Source organism: Pezoporus occidentalis, unplaced genomic scaffold, assembly GCF_034315485.1.
Source record: "Pezoporus occidentalis ecotype Australia unplaced genomic scaffold, CSIRO_AGI_Poc_V1 ctg240, whole genome shotgun sequence".
Taxonomy (NCBI): Eukaryota; Metazoa; Chordata; class Aves; order Psittaciformes; family Psittacidae; genus Pezoporus; species Pezoporus occidentalis.
Genome location: NW_026914286.1, coordinates 1,195,546 through 1,213,777, shown reverse-complemented (window position 1 = coordinate 1,213,777; position 18,232 = coordinate 1,195,546). Strand labels below are relative to the sequence as shown.

General features: G+C 33.1%; 1 protein-coding gene across 1 annotated transcript in view; it reads left to right on the top strand.

The window, feature by feature from the left end:
* The window catches only part of LRRIQ1 (leucine rich repeats and IQ motif containing 1), a 107,397-nt gene that overhangs the window by 12,109 nt on the left and 77,056 nt on the right, over nt 1-18,232 (top strand). The window contains exons 9-13 of the mRNA XM_062622360.1: nt 3,741-3,934; nt 4,705-4,832; nt 10,963-11,036; nt 11,313-11,406; nt 15,574-15,750. Of these exons, the coding sequence (XP_062478344.1) occupies nt 3,741-3,934; nt 4,705-4,832; nt 10,963-11,036; nt 11,313-11,406; nt 15,574-15,750 (667 nt within the window). The remainder of the gene's footprint in view (nt 1-3,740; nt 3,935-4,704; nt 4,833-10,962; nt 11,037-11,312; nt 11,407-15,573; nt 15,751-18,232) is intronic.

The window sequence follows — 18,232 nt, the reverse complement described above, 5'->3', positions numbered from 1 at the left end:
TTTAAGATCCCTTCCAACTCCAACCATTCTATGATTCTGTGATATTTTCTTTTTTTTTCTAATTGATTTAATTTTCTTTAAAGTACATGGCCATACTTTATTTTCCTGCGGCCCAGCAGGAAAATAATATAAAACAGTTATTAGTCTGATAGATGAAACACTTTCACATAAGACATTTATATAATTAAATGGTTTACACTGTTAAAAAAAAAACACAACCTGAAACAGTATGAACATGGATAATGCAATTGCATGACAGACAAGAAGGGCATAGCAAACAGGAAATGGGACAGCTAAAAAAAAAAGAACTATCTCTAGATTTAGAGGTTTTAATGCTGATATTTTTAATATTTTTTTGCTTATATGTGCAAATTTGGAATGTTACTATTTATGAACTGAGTTTATAATACGTGAGAATAAAGGTGCTGGAATATCAGTGCTAACTGTAAAAGCATATCAGGACCCTAATAAGAAAAAGTAGAATAAACTGGTTAAAGAGGCTTCACCTATATCCTTGTGGCCAATAATGCTGAATAAGACTCTTCTTCAGGTTTGTTTCATTTGATAGATATGTTTGAAAGATTACTGTAGGAATGACATAGTATTAGTAGATGACATATAGAAATATGGCATCTATGGGGAATGTATGTGGAACGTACAGGCGAAGTGGTGTGAAATCCTCTCATACTTTTCTGTTTTGTTCAGTGTGCTGCTATGTTTACTGAGTCTCTAATAGTATGGGTGGGTAAATAACTGTTCACAAAAATCAGCTTGGAATCCATCTTTTTCCTCTCCAGAATTGCTTTGAGGATGTCTGGTTAAAACATCCTCATTATAAAATATAGTACAGGATTTGTTTCATACAATAACATATTGATTGTAAGGAGTCACATAGAATACACAGAAATGGATTTATGGGTTTTAAGAAGTTAATGTATCCTTCCTATCCAATCTTGGAAGATGTCCCTTAGCATTTTGGAAGCTGCAGTACTGCTTTTTAACGAAAGCTGTGGTCTTTTTCCTAAGATGTAAGGCTTATTTATGTTTGCAGTGCTTCTGTTTCAATAATTTATTGTAGAAAACTTCAAGCATACTAAGATTTTTTTTTTCTCTCATTAAAATACAGCATCAGTAGAGGAAAAATTAGCTGCCAGAAAAGCCTTAAAAATAACAGTAAAAGTATGAGAAATGTCTCAATTATGCTTTTCCATTTAAGAATGCACGATCACAAATTAAGTAATTGTGTCAGTAACAGAACTGTGAAGTTCAGTGTGTATGTTTGTACTTGGAAGATGAATGCATTACCTTCTTACACAAAAAGTAGTATTTTGACTTGAGTCATAGAATACACTTTTGTAGGGTGTCTGTGTGGTCAAAGTGTGTTGGTTAAAATTCTGGCAATGCTCAGAATAGCAGTGCATAACCATGGATAGCTGTAAACGCTTCTTTGGACCTACTCTTTTTAAGAAAGCCCCTTAAGAAAGGGTTTTTTTAACCAGACACCGTTCAGATTTGTTTTATTTGGTGTTTTTTTGTTGTTGTTGTTTGGTTTTTTTTTTTTTTGCATGTTCACTGTCAGCTTTCACTCCTCTCTTATCATTCATCTTTGTCACATGTAGATGTTATTTAAGAACTGCATTGATAGCTAAGATAGAGTCTCTAGCTAACAGACTCCAGCTGCACTTTCAAATTGCTAAGAGCTACTTCTGTAAAGGTTTTCCACAAATTTTGCTGAAACCATATGTTTTTCAACAGAATGCATTTTTCCAAATACTGATGCATTGGTTGCATCATATGTAAAACAGAAATATCTTCTGGAAATGTGCAGAAGACTTTCATGCTTATTTTTAATTTTGCATGTTTGCAGAAGAAACATTAAAATGCCATCTGTTTGTATTACATTATTCTCTCTTGTGTATGTTTCTGCTGGACTGCATTTGATAGTTCCAGAATAGATTGTGATCCTATTGTATGTAGCCTTGGCATGTCTGTTCTGGATGACATTTGGTCTAATTAAATGAGACAGATGAGGAAGAGATGTAAAAAAGTGCTTTCTGCAGCATGCAAAATAGGAGATTTTCAGATCGAGTATTAACTCATTGCCTTTTCTTACTGTGTGTGCAGTCTTTTCTCTCTGTCCCGCCCAAGACCAACTCAGTGCTTTTAAAGTTTTTACTGCTATGTTCATAACTTAACAGTGGAGTTTTAATGACTGCTCTTGTAGGAAAGTCTTGGGAGCTCTTGACGCAAATTGTTATTGAAACCGCTAGATGGTGCTGGTTCCTTTTTATTTTTAACCTAGAGCAAAAGAAAGTAATGGACCAGGATCTTCCAGTGAGGATAGTATGTCATGGGCATGTTTGAAATTCTTTCAGAATAATTAAAGATTTGTATATTTATTTCATAAAGCATAGTTTTGAAGTTACAGTATAAGACATTTGGTTTAGATTTAGGATTGTATCTCTTCAATATCAGGTGACTATGGTATTTCTATTAGGTGCTTCCCATTTTTAAATTACTGTGATTCAAAGGCCTGTATTTGGGTATTTCTAAACATACTGTTAGTCTTCGCATTTCATTCTTTACCTTTGTTTTCTCCTTATCATTCATTTTCTCTTTTGGTTCCTCTTCTGTATTCTCAATAATCTGTGGTGTGAACTGGACTCTGGTCTCATAATAAAGTTTGTTCTCAGAGGACAATCACAAAGACATTCACCTCTGTAAAGCTCATCCGACTTACTTTTAGGGACTTGGGAAGTCTTGAGTGAGATGAAAATGTGATAAAGTATGATTTAATATAATAAGTATATAAAAAGTGTATAAATAATCCTTTAAAGAAAGCAAAGTAAATTCAGAATTCCTTATTTTAGATATGTTTTGTAAAAGTTGTCCCTTCAAAGGAGTTTTACTACAGATACACAGAAAAACTGCCTGGACTTGTAGCAAGCCGGATGCATCAGTGTCATTGCAGAACATCTTGCATATGTAACCCCATGGAAAGACAGTGTGATTTTGCAATTTTAAGAACATGATTCAGGAAGAATTCTGTGGAAGAAACAGACAGTGACAGGAACCTTTTCCTTTATATCTTTTTAGTGTAGAGATTGTACACATTCTTGCTTGTTGAGAGTGTAATGGCTATAGAAGTATAGGCTTATATTTAAAGGCACCAAACATTTTTTATGAGTTTCTTCATTAAAAATGTTTTATGACATAATTCCTTAAGCAAGATGCACTTTAATAAAGATGGTGCTGTCTTAAGTTTTAACACAATTTGTTCTCAACTTGCTAATAGCTTGAAAAAAACCCACTTTTAAAAAATGAAATAATGAAAATTAAATTTTAAGCATAAAAACTGTTTTCATTTGAGGGGTGATTTTAAGAGGGCTGTTAGCATTTCAGAGAGCCCATAGTTTATAAGTACCAGTTATAAAGTGTTTAATGCATATTAAGTATAGTTTATCACTAAAAGAATGTTCTGTTTCAACAGAAGTGCTAAAGGGGTTATGAGCTGGTTTTATTGCGTGGTTAACAGGTTCAGAAATTTTTGAAATACACATGTTTTATATTTGATCAGGTAAAAATACAGAAATTATTTTAAAACCTTATATAGGACTAATATTAATTGTTACTATAGGTAATATAAATACATTGAAAGTTCAGAGGTTTCTTAGTACATGAAAACCAACAGGTTTTTATTTCATTATGGTTTGATTTAGATAAAATCTTTTAACTTTCAGGTGGTCTGGAGTCACTGAAAAATCTTCAGCAATTAATTGTGGACCATAATCAGTTAATCAGCACAAAAGGTCTTTATGAGGCACCTACTCTCATTCACCTTGACTGCTCTTTCAATCATCTCACACAAGTTGAAGGCATTGAGAATTGTGGCCTACTTCAAATTCTGAAGTTGCAAGGCAATAACCTCCAGGAGGTAAAAGCTTTGGATTCAGTGGCTGTTTGCATACACTTATGTTGACAGTCATGTTTTTCGGAATGCTGATCATGTGCACATTGCTTGCTGTGGGATGCTTTGTGCTCTTGAGCGGTTTGGTTTTTTTTTCACTATTAGAGTGAGATTTTTCAAAGGTACAAATGGCTCGCAATTAATAACTTCTTTCTCTCAAGTCCTTGAAAAGCTTGCCCTTCAGAAATTATATTTCTGCCCTCTGTTTATAGCATCCAGTCTTCAGTTTGTATTATTTGATGCTGACTCTTTGTTTAAAATGTAACTGAATATTATTATCATAGTTCAGGCTGATTTGATATATGCTGATCCTCCAAAAGTTGAAAATTGTGCTGCAGCATTTCCATTTAAAAATAGAAAGTAGTTTGTTAACTACACTTAGTTGTATTTACTAACAGTGATTCTCTTATGAATCTGAGAGAGGAAAATCATTGTCAATAAGCAGCAAACAAGTGCATGAACAAAATAATGAGACTGTGGCTCTTGTTTTTTCATTGGCTTTTTTTTTTTAATATTGACTTTTCAGACTAGGTAGAAGGCATAAAAAATACTTACAACCTGATATGCAGAAATCTTGTGTGGCAACTGGTACATACATAATAAGGAAATGATACATATATCAAAAACGTGGGGTTTGCTTGTATTTAGTAATGATTTATGAAAAGCATCTGGTAAGCATTCCACTGTTGTTTCTCTAATTTATATTAATTTTAAATAACCATCTCTTTTCTGTTTAGTTTCCAAGACTGGAAAATCATGTTCTCCTTAGAGAACTATATTTGGATGACAATAGCTTTTCTGCTATGAGAATGCTTCCTTTGTACTGGTTGCCTCTATTGCAGATTCTTTTGCTGTCTCAAAATAGGTAAGCATGTATCATTCTTTCACTTACAGAAGTGGCAGAGGGACATTTACTAACGTTAACACTTCTCTGAAAAGTAAAATTCTCAGTGTGATTAAAATATCACTGTGTTTTCCAGATATTTGTTGAAAATATGTGGTTGAAAAGTAATGACACTGGCTACCTTTAGCTAAGAAAATTTAAAAAAGCATATTTTTTCTATAAGATGTGATATGAAAATAATTTTTGAGCATTGTGGCATTATTAAAACCATGGTGTTTCTTATTTTATTTTTTTATTTTTTTTTCCTTTCTTTAGCAATTGTTTCTAGAGTATGTCTGTCAAACTTTGTATTTCACAGCTAGCTTATTCAAAACAGACTTTGCAGGCTATGTTAAGTGTAACTGCTAGAGTTAAAAATGACAGAAAAGAATGGTTTTTATTCTGCATGCATATGTTAATGCCCTCCAAAACGAGCATATTTGCTTTAATTTTTCACTGTTATGGTTCAGTTTGAAAGGTGTAAAATAAAAAAGAAGGATCAAGACAATCATCGTAAGACTAGATCATGCACTCAAGTACTCTGTAATTAGCTTTCTGTTAATTTTCTAAGCTAATCTGTACATCTCTAAAGTTAGGATGACTAGATATTCAGAAGTCAAAATTTTAATTTCCCTACCCCCTTTTTCTCAATTTAAATTCTGCTAAAAAAATAAGGAACACATTATAATTTCCATGTTATTAATAAAATTAATTTTATTAATTTAAAAACATTTTTCTATACTGGGACCATTTCGCTCTGAACAAGATTGATCTCAGCTAAACAAACAGAATATACTTTGCTACACATAATATACACAATATACACTTTGAAGTAATCACATTACTCTCCTGTTAGTGAAGAGGAGATACTTTTAGAGTGGGATTCATCTGCCATTTTTAGTCATTTGCTTTGAGGCTAATCATATCCTACAAGTCCCTCTTCATCTTCACTGACTATTAACAGTCAAAATGACCAGCTCATATGTGGGTGTCTACAGTTGAACAAATTAATCTCATCTCATCCTATGTGATATTTAGTTCAGCAGTCAACTGTATCTGGGAGCCTGTGGGATAAAAGATCTGCAAGACTGAGTCTTGTTATTATAAGGCATTTCCTTCATGGAAAATGAATACTATTTGAGCGCATACAACCTATATTTTTTAATAACTTTTAAGATTGTTTTCATATCATCTCTAATGAAGTGGTGTGCATATAAGTTCTTAGATGTAAATATAACACCTAGTTATATTTGCAGAATCTACTCTTCAAGTTGGTCTTTTAGGTTTGTTATTTTTTTTTTTGTTCTTTTATTAATTCTTCTGTAGTTTGGAAAAAAAATGCTTTCTGCTTGTGATTAACAGGGGCATTACTTGTTAAGCGTTAGATTCTGAATCAAACAAATTGATTTAAGTCCTGTTCTTCAGTTTATTTTTTTTTTCCTTATCCTGATCAGCTTTTTTTTGAAAAGTGCAGTAATGTAGCTCTATCTTTGTGTAGTTTCTTCCTCTTCATACCATTAGTTTTTTGTTAACATTAAGATGTAGCTGTGATGTGTGTAATAAAAAGTGCAAAACTGCTTGAAGACCTCATGTGCCTGCTAGGCAGAGAAAAAACACGAGCACAGTCTCAGGCATAGGTTGAATGCAGCCTCTGGAGCTAGGTTGTGGTGGACTGCCTGCATATACGTACCTTATGTCACTCACCTATCCCATAATCTTACAGTTTTTAATGTTCCTTGTAGTGCTTGTTATGTTTTTCCAGTGGTCAAGCTGAAATGCAGTGTTTGATCCACTGAGCTGGACTGGGAGAAAACACATATTTTTGCAGCAGCAAACTGAATGTGCTGAAAATAAACACATACTTCCTCCCCAAGCAATTCTCTTTCTTTCCTTGGTGTATCTGTAGTTTATCTCAAAACTTTGTGACAAACGGGACAAGATAGCCTTAAATGTGTATTAAAAGCCTTAAAATTCCTGGCGTTTCAGTAGCATGCTCTGTTACACTCACTTTATGTGCACTTATAAGCAGCTCCATATGTGTGCTACAGCATAAGTAACTCGTTCTATAGGAACAGTGAATGTAATGGAGTAAGCTGTTGAAAGAAAAGCTGTTTCTTTACTTTTATCCTACAGCTAGTGCAATTTTGTGAATTTTTTTCAAGTGTGCACTGAGCACCATTTCCTTTCTACTGATTCAGGAAGACCATATAATGGTAATGCTGTGAATCTGTATTCTTTCACAAAGTGAAGTACTGTGAAAAGAAAATTCTTACACTAATTTACAGGATTTTTTTATTCCTGAGGTGCTTTGCCTGCATCGTAAACCAGAAATTGCCAAAGATAAAATAATAAATGCTTTAAACCTGGAATCTAGCAGAAAGGAACTATAATAGAACAGGTAGTGATGAACTCCTTCAAATATAAAAAATGGCAGCTATTTCACCACTGCTGCTTTTATTATTTTACTGTGGCTTTCAAATACAAAGCATATACTTCTCAATATGCAGTTGACCAAAACCAATGGTGAATATCCTCTTGACTTGGTTGTTGGAGAATTGGGACTATGGATATCAATGGTCTATTTTATCACAGCTGAAATCACAAGTTAGTTTAAAAAGGGAACATTTTCCTTTTTCTTCTTTTGTTGATAATGATTTAGGAGTAGGAAAGAAAAAGCTTTCCCCTGTGACTAAAATAAATACATATTTAACATGTATTTCAAGTTCACATGGTATTTATATTTACATTTAATTCCACTTGATTATGTAGCTTACTTGTAAATGTCTTTTTCATTTAGAAGTTTTACAGTGAGGCACTAAATCAGTCTGCTGTTCAGGTAGCCATTGCTTCTGGGGGCTTTTTGGACAACATCAAAATAGAGAAAGCTATCTGTCTTAAAATTTCTGTTTTAATATGGCAATAATATGGAAAAGCCTTTTTTTTGCTATTGCTTGTTTTTCATGAAGATAACCTACCTGTGCTAGCAAAAGTTTTAATATTTAAAAAAAATACAGTCATCTTGCAAAAATTCCTTTTTTGGGGGAAGCTGACTTGGCCAGAATCAAATTCTTTATGAAAATGTTGCCGTCATGTTTTTGCAACTAGATGCATACTATTCCTAAAATTCTTATAATAGAAATGCTAAAAACTTGGCTTAATTCTGTCTTAGTATGTATTGTTCTCCGTACTTCAATATATATGGTATCTATGTTTTTAACCTAATTTCTCAGACATGAGAGTTGAACTCCCTGTCATTGCAAGCCATCATATTTTTAGAATTTGACCTCTTTTACAGAGTTGCTGTAATAAATTTAAATATCAGTGGATGTTGAAATAAGTTAGTATGAAAAAGTTATATTTACAGATAGTGGGGGGGTTTTCCCCATCCCTTCCTTACCAGTGTAGATTATTTTTGATCACTTTCAGTAATTCTTTGCCAGTAATAAATTTAGCTCTAAGTATATGGCAGTACAGTTGAGGTAAGTGCCTACTAGAATATTCAAGAAACAGGTGGCTGACATATTTCCTACATTATATTTGATTACTACTTATAAATATGGTAAATATTGTAAATTAAAAGATTTCTATTTTTAAAGAATGAGGCAGAAATGTGGGGTTTACTAAACTTCAGATTAGGATAAATTTATTTTTAATTATTTAGCCTTTCTTCCTGCTAACTTCTCATTATCTAGATGATAATTTTGCTGGGAAAAATGATGTACAGCAGGATTTGGACCATCCTGAGCAGTAACTGCTGGTCGCATTCAGAAAAGCAATCTTTATTTTGTTCGATGCATACATGCAACTAGTCTCTTAAATATTGTTTTTTAACCTAGAATTTCTCTGGCTATCTGTGTCTTGTCCTGCTACAGACTTAAATGGGAGCAGAAAGAGGAAACTATAGTTTGCTTTTTTGTGAATATCTTTTTCTTTCGTGTCTTCTTTGTAATTTATCTCTCTCTTATGCCCAGGGCTAATGTGACAAGGTCAAGTAGTATTAAGTTTTCAGTAATGTCCTTTGTCTTTCTGGTTTGAATTTTCTTAGGAAAAAAATTAACAAAGAACATCAGCAAAAGGAAAGCTATAGAATGACGGGGAAACATTTTAACTCTCATAGTGCCAATGGCAGGCAAGGATAGTCCAGTAGACATTTTCTAATTCACCACAGCATATACTGATAAAGATCTAGAGAACTCAGTCACTGTAAATGAAAAAATGCATCATTATCTTTCATCCTTTGTGCAAAGTATGACATTTATTTTCCTGGGTATTTCTGAGTATGTGACTCTATAATCTGAATCATGGATTTTCAGTCTTTGCAGCCATACTGTTAGCCATTAATATCTATGATGGTATTTGTTACAAATATTAAACATATTTATGTACTATTGACTGGTCATGAGAATCTAAAAGACTGGTATTTGCAGGACTGCATACAGTTCTACATAAAGCTGCATGCTTTTTTAGAGTTAATATTTCTTCATATTTATTTGATTCCATGGAAAACTGGCAGGGAGGTAGTAGAACTAAATAGGACTAGAAGCAGAACAACTTTACAGTATGGTTCGAGAAACAAATGGAAGTATACTGAGACATACTCAATTGCTTTAAATCTGTTTCTCTGCATTTACTACTAAAATGTTATGTTGTTTTATAGAAATACTCATCAACTGAATGTGGAATATTTTAATTTTTTTTTTTTTTTGCGTAAAGTCAAATGTTCAGCAAGATTAAAGAATCTACAACCAACATTTGGTCCCAAATTTGTGTACCAGAGTTAAATCCAGCTCTGTCTTTAAGCTGTAGTGTCTATGCTGAAATACAACATAGCCGCACATTTCAGCAACAAATAAGTATTTTTGACTCTGACCACTTGTATGTTTGTGGAGAAAATGGGTTTTTCTTTTTGCATGTTTATGTTTCGGACCATAACAATTCTGATTTATAGCTCTCAGAAGCACTATAACCCTCAGAAAATACTGTTTTTCATGAAAATGTGTGTGTCACAAAATAGACACTCACATTGCTATCGGCGTTACCTTTCTCTTATTATGCTCAGGCCTTGTCCTTACAAGGATGAAAGATGTAACCTAAGTGTGTATTTTTTTTTTTTTTTAAAGATAGTTAATATAGTACTTGCTTATATATAAACATTCTAGTTTTAGTTGAAGACTGGTTTATTTTGCATCTTGATTTTAATTTTACCTCCCTTTTTCATATTTAACATAAATCAAAATAAATGTTTAAATCTGAAAAGTAATATTTGCAAATAGCCTGGCAGTTGACCAACCCATTCAGCATTCCTTATTAGTTGCACCAGTGCAAGTTTGTAAGTAAAAAAACCTTGTTTTAATAGTAGTGATAATAGACACCTTACAGTCCAAAATCTTTTGTACAGATGAATATAAGCTCAGTTTCCTTATGTTTACCTTTCAATAAAATTTTTGAAGACAAGTAAAAATTTTGTCATGGCTTTACTCATGCTTTGCTGCTTTGTTGCACAAGAAAAGCAATTTCATAACTGTCTGTATAATAGGCATCTGACACTGTCTGACAGTAGTAGTAAGACAGAGAAAGTACGAAAAATACATTACAGAACAGTGCAGTCATGACTTGTAATACAACTATGACAATGATTAAGTTAGGTTTAGGATCTAGGCAGTAATGATGAGTGGAGAAGAGAAACAAGCTGACAAGAAGTTTGAGCAATGGGACATGTAGGAAGAGGAAAGAGAAAAGCAGATTTTATTTCCTCTCCAGACTCAAGGTCTTCTGTTAGTTTCATTGTAGTTATGGTACCTAAAGAAGCCAATTGAGTTGTCTAAATTTTACAAGACTTCAGATCAGCTGTAAATGCATGAAACAGAATAAAATTTTTACCAACTAAACAAAACCAATAATGAGCAAGTATTAAAAACAGAGCTAATGACAAGACTAAGAAATGCTTTCAAGTTAAAATTTCAGTAATTAGTTCTAGCACCTTGGATAGCTGAGTATTTTTTCTATGTAAATAAGCAAATTGTCATGACTATAAAACATCCTGGTCACCTTCTGTTTATGAACTGATGTTTTATTTAATTGAAAACCCAAAACCTTTCTGTTTTGTTCTTAGATTAACTGAGCTTGTGCCTTTGAATTCATTTTTATCTTTGGAAAAGCTGGATATCAAAAATAACTGCTTGTCAGGTGAGTTGTATAAAAAATACCCATAAACCCCCATCCAAACAAAACTTTCTTAAATAAATTCTTACTTGAATTTTATTGTTCCTATCTGAGACATTTATACAGAAAACATATGAATTTTCCATACATGTATGTTACAGATAATAATTATAACTATACTGTATAGGAAGCAGAATTGCTTGTAGTACTTCATGATTTTGGTACAGTTGACTTTCATGTAAGATTTAAATGGTTCTGCATTCAAATTTTAATTTCATTTTCTTTCCTACTACAATACAGACCTTGAAAGTGTCATTTCGTGGTTAAGTGGCTGTCAAAAGCTAAAGGAGTTGTCACTCAGTGGAAATCCTATTCTTCAAGAAAGAAATTGGAGGTAAGAAACTGATTTGCTAAATCAAAAAAAAATCAAAATCAGCCAAAACCTAGGTGTATATACATATTGCTCATCAACCAAAATCAGCCAAAAACTTAGGTAAAAACTAGAAATGAGGAAATATGAACACCATGATAATTTGGAAGAGAATTATATGAAAACAACAAAGAAAATTCAATTCTGTGATCTTTGTTTTCTAAGAATTTCAGTTTGTCGTTTTACTTAAACAAAAATCTTGATGTTTGACCTAACACTTGGAACCTTATTAATAAGCAGTTTGTGCTAAAATTCGACAGTGGTCTCTCTATTCTGTTTACCTGTTATTCTGAATGTGTATTTGTAACTGCTTCTTTGTCCATTGATCACAACATCTTCCTTCTAGGCAAGAATTGTTCGCCTTTACTGACAAGTTTACCACCTTTGGTAACTTCAACTTTCTGGCCGGTGTTTTGTCTGACTTCATTACCCTGTTTTACATTTCATTAAAATTTCTGCACAAAGACATGACTATCCACTCAACCTTTTTCTTCTTCTATCTGCACTATTTAAGAACTTTATTTTATCTTGATTATCAGTGGTCTTATACTGCTTACTTGCCCTTCTTATAACCATCAGCTTCTTATTATCACAAAGCTTCACAGAGTATTTCTTTTTCTGGGTTTGTTTTTTTTTTTTTCATTTATTCCCTTCCATCACTTCATCCATTCACTGCTTAACCATCTTGTTGCTTTCTCAGGTTCAAAGTACACATAGCTAGAGAAAGGATGGTGTCAATAATAAATGTATGAAAGAAACCTTGGCTTAACATATTTTAAGGAAAAAAAATTTAGAAGAACAAAAGGTTGGAATGAATTGTTGCATTTTCCTTAGTAGTTGAAGCTTAGATTTTTTTTTCTTTTTCTGAGATTTATCTTTACACTAAAAATTAATAGTTCATATGATTATGAGACACAGGTGTAAAAATAATGCTGTTTGTTGGCTTCCAGTAATGTGTAATACTTAAAGAATAATCTGGGGGAAAAAAAAGGCTGATCCTAGACACCAGCTATATATACAAATATATACACATACACAGTTGGACGGTGATCGTAAAGATTTTTTCCAACCCAGTTAATTCTATGATTCTCTATGTGAATATATAAAAACTGGATAGGGTAGAAAGGAAACTTGGCATATGAAATGAGATACAGTCACCAAAATCCCTGAAATGAGCAGTTGTGATAGCATTGTATTTGTAAGCCATATTAATAAAATTGTACATGGATAGTTCTTTTTGATTTTTGGGGGAGGTTTGTTGTTGGGTTGTTTTTTGTTTTGATTTGTTTTGTTTATTTTAGTAGAGGTTTCCTTGTTTCTTGAAAATTCTGTGGTCTGAAACCCCATACATGGCCCAGTGTCATCAAGACTTGAAGCTGTCTGAGAAAATTGGTCAGCAAAAGCACAGTAGTGCAGTTATTTTAATATGAAGTGTTCTTTCATTTTCCTTAGAATTAGCCCTTTCTAATCTACAAGCCTTAAAGAGCAGAACAAGCCAGAAATACAATTTTAGATATTTTTAGGTGATTTTCCCGAATATGTGTATTGAAATGGTAGTGTCTTTTTATGAACTCGTACTATAATTCCCTTTAATGTGCAAAGAAGCATTTAATCATTAAAAATTTAAATCATTATCAATTCTTTCAGTTAAGGAAATCTAGTATTTACCTAGGAAAGTGTTGACATAATAAAATTGGAGGACATGTAATGAGACACAACAGTTAGACTTCCATTTTTTATGTAATTAATTTTTTTTTTACTAGAAAAATGTGATTTTTTTTTTTTAAGCTTAGCAGTTTTGAAGAATGACCAAAGTTATTCTTTGTATCATTGCGAGTCAGTTAAAGATGACGCTTTACACTGCAATGTTACACAAGAACACGTTTAGATAAATTGTAATCAAATTTGCTATATTAGGTTGCATATTTTAACAACAGCAAATTTTGGGGTATGTGTGTTTTGGCACATGTCTTGTAAAAGGAAAAAAAAGCAAACAAAAAAACCACTCTTAGATGCATATATTACATTATAAGATTTTTGCACAATTTTCTGATTAGTATTCTGGTGGAAAAAAAAGTCCTCTTTGAAACGTTTAGTTGGAAATGAATCATTTAAAAGATAGCTGTACAAGCACATTCTTGGTTGTTGGTTTCTTTTTTAATGAACAGACTTCTTTGCACTCCCATGGTGCCTGCAGGTAATTTTGTGAATAAAATTCTGTGACTGTGACAATATTTTAAACTCCTATGTGCATTATTTTAATTCCCACTATTTTAAAGAACTAGCTGTTATTTCACTAGTAACCTTGAGGGGAAAAGTTTTCAGAATTCCAATTTAACTGTAAGAACTGACACTTAGGATTGCTCGACCAATAGAGCTTTTATGATTAGACAAGAGATTCATTTGTCTAAAGGATTTAAAGTATGGGATACTATAAAACATGGATTTGCTGAATACAGCATTGATCGTAACTTCAGGCTATATGTTCTAGTGAACTTTACATAACCCCTTGATACCAACAAAGGAATTAATTGTAAAATTTCCCAATTGGTTTTGTACTTTCATGTCCAGCCAGCGATAACACCAACAAAAGTGAAGTAGTAAGAAACTGCTTTTTAGAAATTAAACCCTGGGATCAGTCTGATCACTCCTAGGGGAATGTGTTTCAATGCTGTAATGATTAATAGAGCCTCTTAAGTGACACAATATTCACCAGGAAGTTTTCACTAAATGAAATATCGACTCAGCCCTTCACCAGGAGAAACCCAGCTGGAAAAACTAGTGTTGAGATCCCACAGCTCTAAGCCACCATACTTCCAGCATCAATCAACTTTGATATGGCACTTTTGTATGTATCACTATTTAACATCAGCTTTGGCAGTTTCTCTCTATGTGTTCAGGGACAGTCTATCTAAACCCATTGTTTTATTCCAAATGCATTTCAGATAGTATTAGTCTTATACTAATTGACAGTAGAGAAGGAAAGTTTGATATTTTCAAAAAACTAATATTCTATTGAGCAACATTTTTGAATATTCAAACTCAGTCACAGAAACTGATTTTAAACTTAGTGTATATTGTCTAAGCTGAGTAATAGTCCTTGACCTTCACAGCAAATAATCAGGTAGTTCTAAAATTTTGGAAATTGCATTATCTTTTTTGATAGTAAGGGGACTTAAAGCCTACAATAAGTACTCTTTCAAGTGTTACTAAGTCTAACTTAATGAAAATATCAAGTGTGGATGGATTGCTTTAAACAGTTTTGAAATCTTGAAACTGTTGACAAATTTGGTCTGGTGTAAGAAATAGACTATCTAATATTTCAAAATAACCTAAAAGACTGGGCATAGATTATACTTTTTTTTTTTAATTGATAGACAAGTATCTCATACATATTTTTTTCTTACATCACTGGCCCCAACTGTCCTTTTCATAGCAAGGAAATGTCATCTTTACTGTCATCCCTGACATCTCCATTCACTGACCCAAATTCAGTATTTCAGAACTGGAAATTTTTTTCCTGTCAGTTGTACTGAATATCATATTGCTTTATGCAAATGCTTTATATGCAATTATATCATATTTATATCCTTTATATACAATTTATATTGTATTTATGTCATTATATGCAATTTTTATAATATTGCTTTATGTGCAAATGGTAAAGGGAATACGACTGACAATATTTAGTATTCTGTGAAGTTTTTATATCTAAGCCTTTCAATGGTCAACAAAATCAGTGCTGTATCTTAATCCTATGGCTTTGCTTGCTGTGTTAGCTACTAATCAAATGTTACAGGTGCCTATGAACAAGTGTGTCAAATTTTCCTCTTACCGTTGAAGTAGGCAAAATGCTAGCTCTAGTTAATTGAGAATGTTGCCATTGACCTCTCTGGAGTCAGTATTTCAGCAGTGCTCTTTATATCAACAAAGTATTAAGAAGTCTTGTTAAGTTCTGTAGTTTATTAAGAATAATGTTTTTAGTTAATAAATTAGTATATGGAGTAATGACAAATATATATATGTACTTAGAGAGCTATCAATTTGTTCTGTTATGTTTGTATCAATAAAATGGGAGGTTTAGCAATAGATGCTTTTTGTACAAATGATTGCAACTTTTTCTTTTCTAAGGCCTTCCTTTTGTAAGGTCCTTCCTAGTTTACAGTTTCTTGATGGTGAAATCTTAAACTATAATACTTTACCTACAACTGAAAGGATCAGAAAATCAGAATCAAGTACTTTTATGGAACTTTGTCAACTTCAAATTGAAGAAAATGTTCTACTGAAAAAAAAGGCTGCTGAACTGAGGTATGTATGTGAATATAAATTACATCAAAAATATGTTTTCATGTATTGTTAGTGTAGTTCTTGGCATCTTACCAATTTTCCTTATCTTTTTGCCTGGAAATGTTAAGAAAGAGATTAGAATCATCAACTCCAGTGCAAAGAGTATTTCAGACAGGCATTAAAATATTTAAGTTTGTTTGTTAATATGATTAACATAGTTAATATGATTAACATAGTTTGGTTATTGGTGGGATATATGGTCCGCTTTTTCCTGCATTTGTTTCCTGTGTCTGTATTATTCACGTTCTAAATGACTGAAAAAGGTTTGACCTCTTTTCTCTTAAAGTAGCGAACCAGATGTCTCTATTTCTACATCTTTGATTTTTGTCACATTTACTCCCTTTACCTTTATTACCATGATCAGTTGTCCGGTGACTTCAGCTTAGACATTGCAAGTGGTAATTTATCATTTATACCTATCTTTTCACCTCTTTACAATATCTAAGTAGCTCAAACTTCTCGTGTTTGTAGTCATCCTCCTTTGTGGTAGAGAAAACTTTCTTATGTCTGAGATTTAGGACCTGTTTCATCAGTATTATTTGAGGGAAAAATGCTAGTCTGTAATTAGGATGTGTCTTGTGAGAGAGTTGTAGTAAAATCTAAGGACCTAACTTTTCCATGCATGTCTGCAAGATCATCAGAATGTGAGGGAATGATGGTATTCACAAAGTTTAATGGTTTATTTAACGATGGTATGCATGAATGGACATCTACAAAGGTAAGAAATTTGTTCGATAGTCAGGCTCAGACCATCCATTAACTATTAATAGTTAATGGAATGGCTCATGCTGCTTTATGGAAACTGACATGTCCGTCTGACATCTTTATCAAAGACTTAGAGCAGGAGGTAGAGTGCATGCTTAAATGTGGTTGCAGATGACAGCAGTTTGGAAGGAACAGTTTACATGCCTGAGGGCAGAGCTGTTGTTCAGAAGAACCTAGGCAAGCTGGAGAGGTAGGCCAGCAGGATCCTTGTAAATTCAACATGGACAAATGCAAAGTTCTTTCTTTACCTTGAAAGGAGTGACTCTTTGGAACAGTACTGTCTGGGACTGACTGAGAAATGTCTCTGCTGAAAAGGATGTTTGGATCTGGGTAGATAAGAAACTGAATGTGAATCAGCAATGTGCCCTGGCACCAAGGAAAGTTAAGAACATCCTGGGTTGTATTTACAGAAGCATAGCCAGTAGGTTGAGGAAGGTTATTTCTTTTTCTTCAGCCCTTATTAGCTCGCAGCTGGAATACTGTGTTACATATTTTGGGTCACCAGTACATAAAAGACATTGATAAATTGGAACAAGTTTGGTGCATTGCCCCTTGGATAAAGCTCTGAGCAATCTGGTCTGATCAGAGAATCAGGAGGTTAGATTTGAGACCTCCTGAGATTCCTTCAACTGAGATTTTTTCTGATTCAGTGTAAGTTTTTCTTGAAAGAGCTTTCAGATGTTTGAGAAGAACAATAGTCAGAAGAAAGAATTATGTAAATGTCTCTTCTTTCCTGAATGTATGCTTTGGTGGAGGAGGTGGAGTGAGGGAGAGTTGTGGGGTTTTTAAGGTTTTGAGAATTCATTCACAAGCTTAGAAATTGGTAACTGTGGCATGGTTGAAGCATCTTGTATGAAATCTAGTCTTAAAGTTAATTTCTTATGTGTTAAAGCCCACTATGTTTTATTTTGATTAAAAGTATGATTTATGGATGATTTGAAAACCGTTGAAAACTGCAGTTCATAAAGGGAACTCTAAACAACTTGTTTGTATATAAACCTTTACAGCATAGCTATTATATGTACATACTGCAATACTTCGACTGAATTAATGTGACGTTGCTAAAGAACAGGCCAACAATAGAGCAAACTTCTCTGTTTCACATCTTGCTAAGTTATGAGCCCCTGTAGGTGTGACCTCAAATATGTAAGCTGCCAAAAGTAATCACTGCTTGCTTCCCTAATCCATGTTTCATAAACCACTGCTGGCCAATTATTGTCTGTGCTGTTTCTGCCTGAAACTTCACTGTTCTGGCCATGCTTAAGAATGAAACATATTGTAAAATTAGACTTCTCTATTCTAATAAATGCTTTCTGTCACATAATCTTTAGATGTCTAGTAGTGAGTCATTGTATAAAAAAATTATGCAATACCTTAGCTGCAGTAATTTGCTTTCAGTCATCAAATATGCAGATGTCTGGCTAGTGGAACTTAAAGTTTATAAATACTGTATGTATAATACAGTGAAAATGACAGGAATTTCATAAACGGTATTGCAGGGATAGAGTCTGTAAACAGTGCCTTCTTTCATGTGTTTGCAAGGGACTTTTGTAACCCACAAGTGAACATCAGTGATGATGCTTATAGAAGTTTTGCCAAAGACAAGTTAGATTTTACCACACTATTACGAACAAAAGCTCAGTTAAAATTGGAGTGTACTATTTATTAGAATTACGGA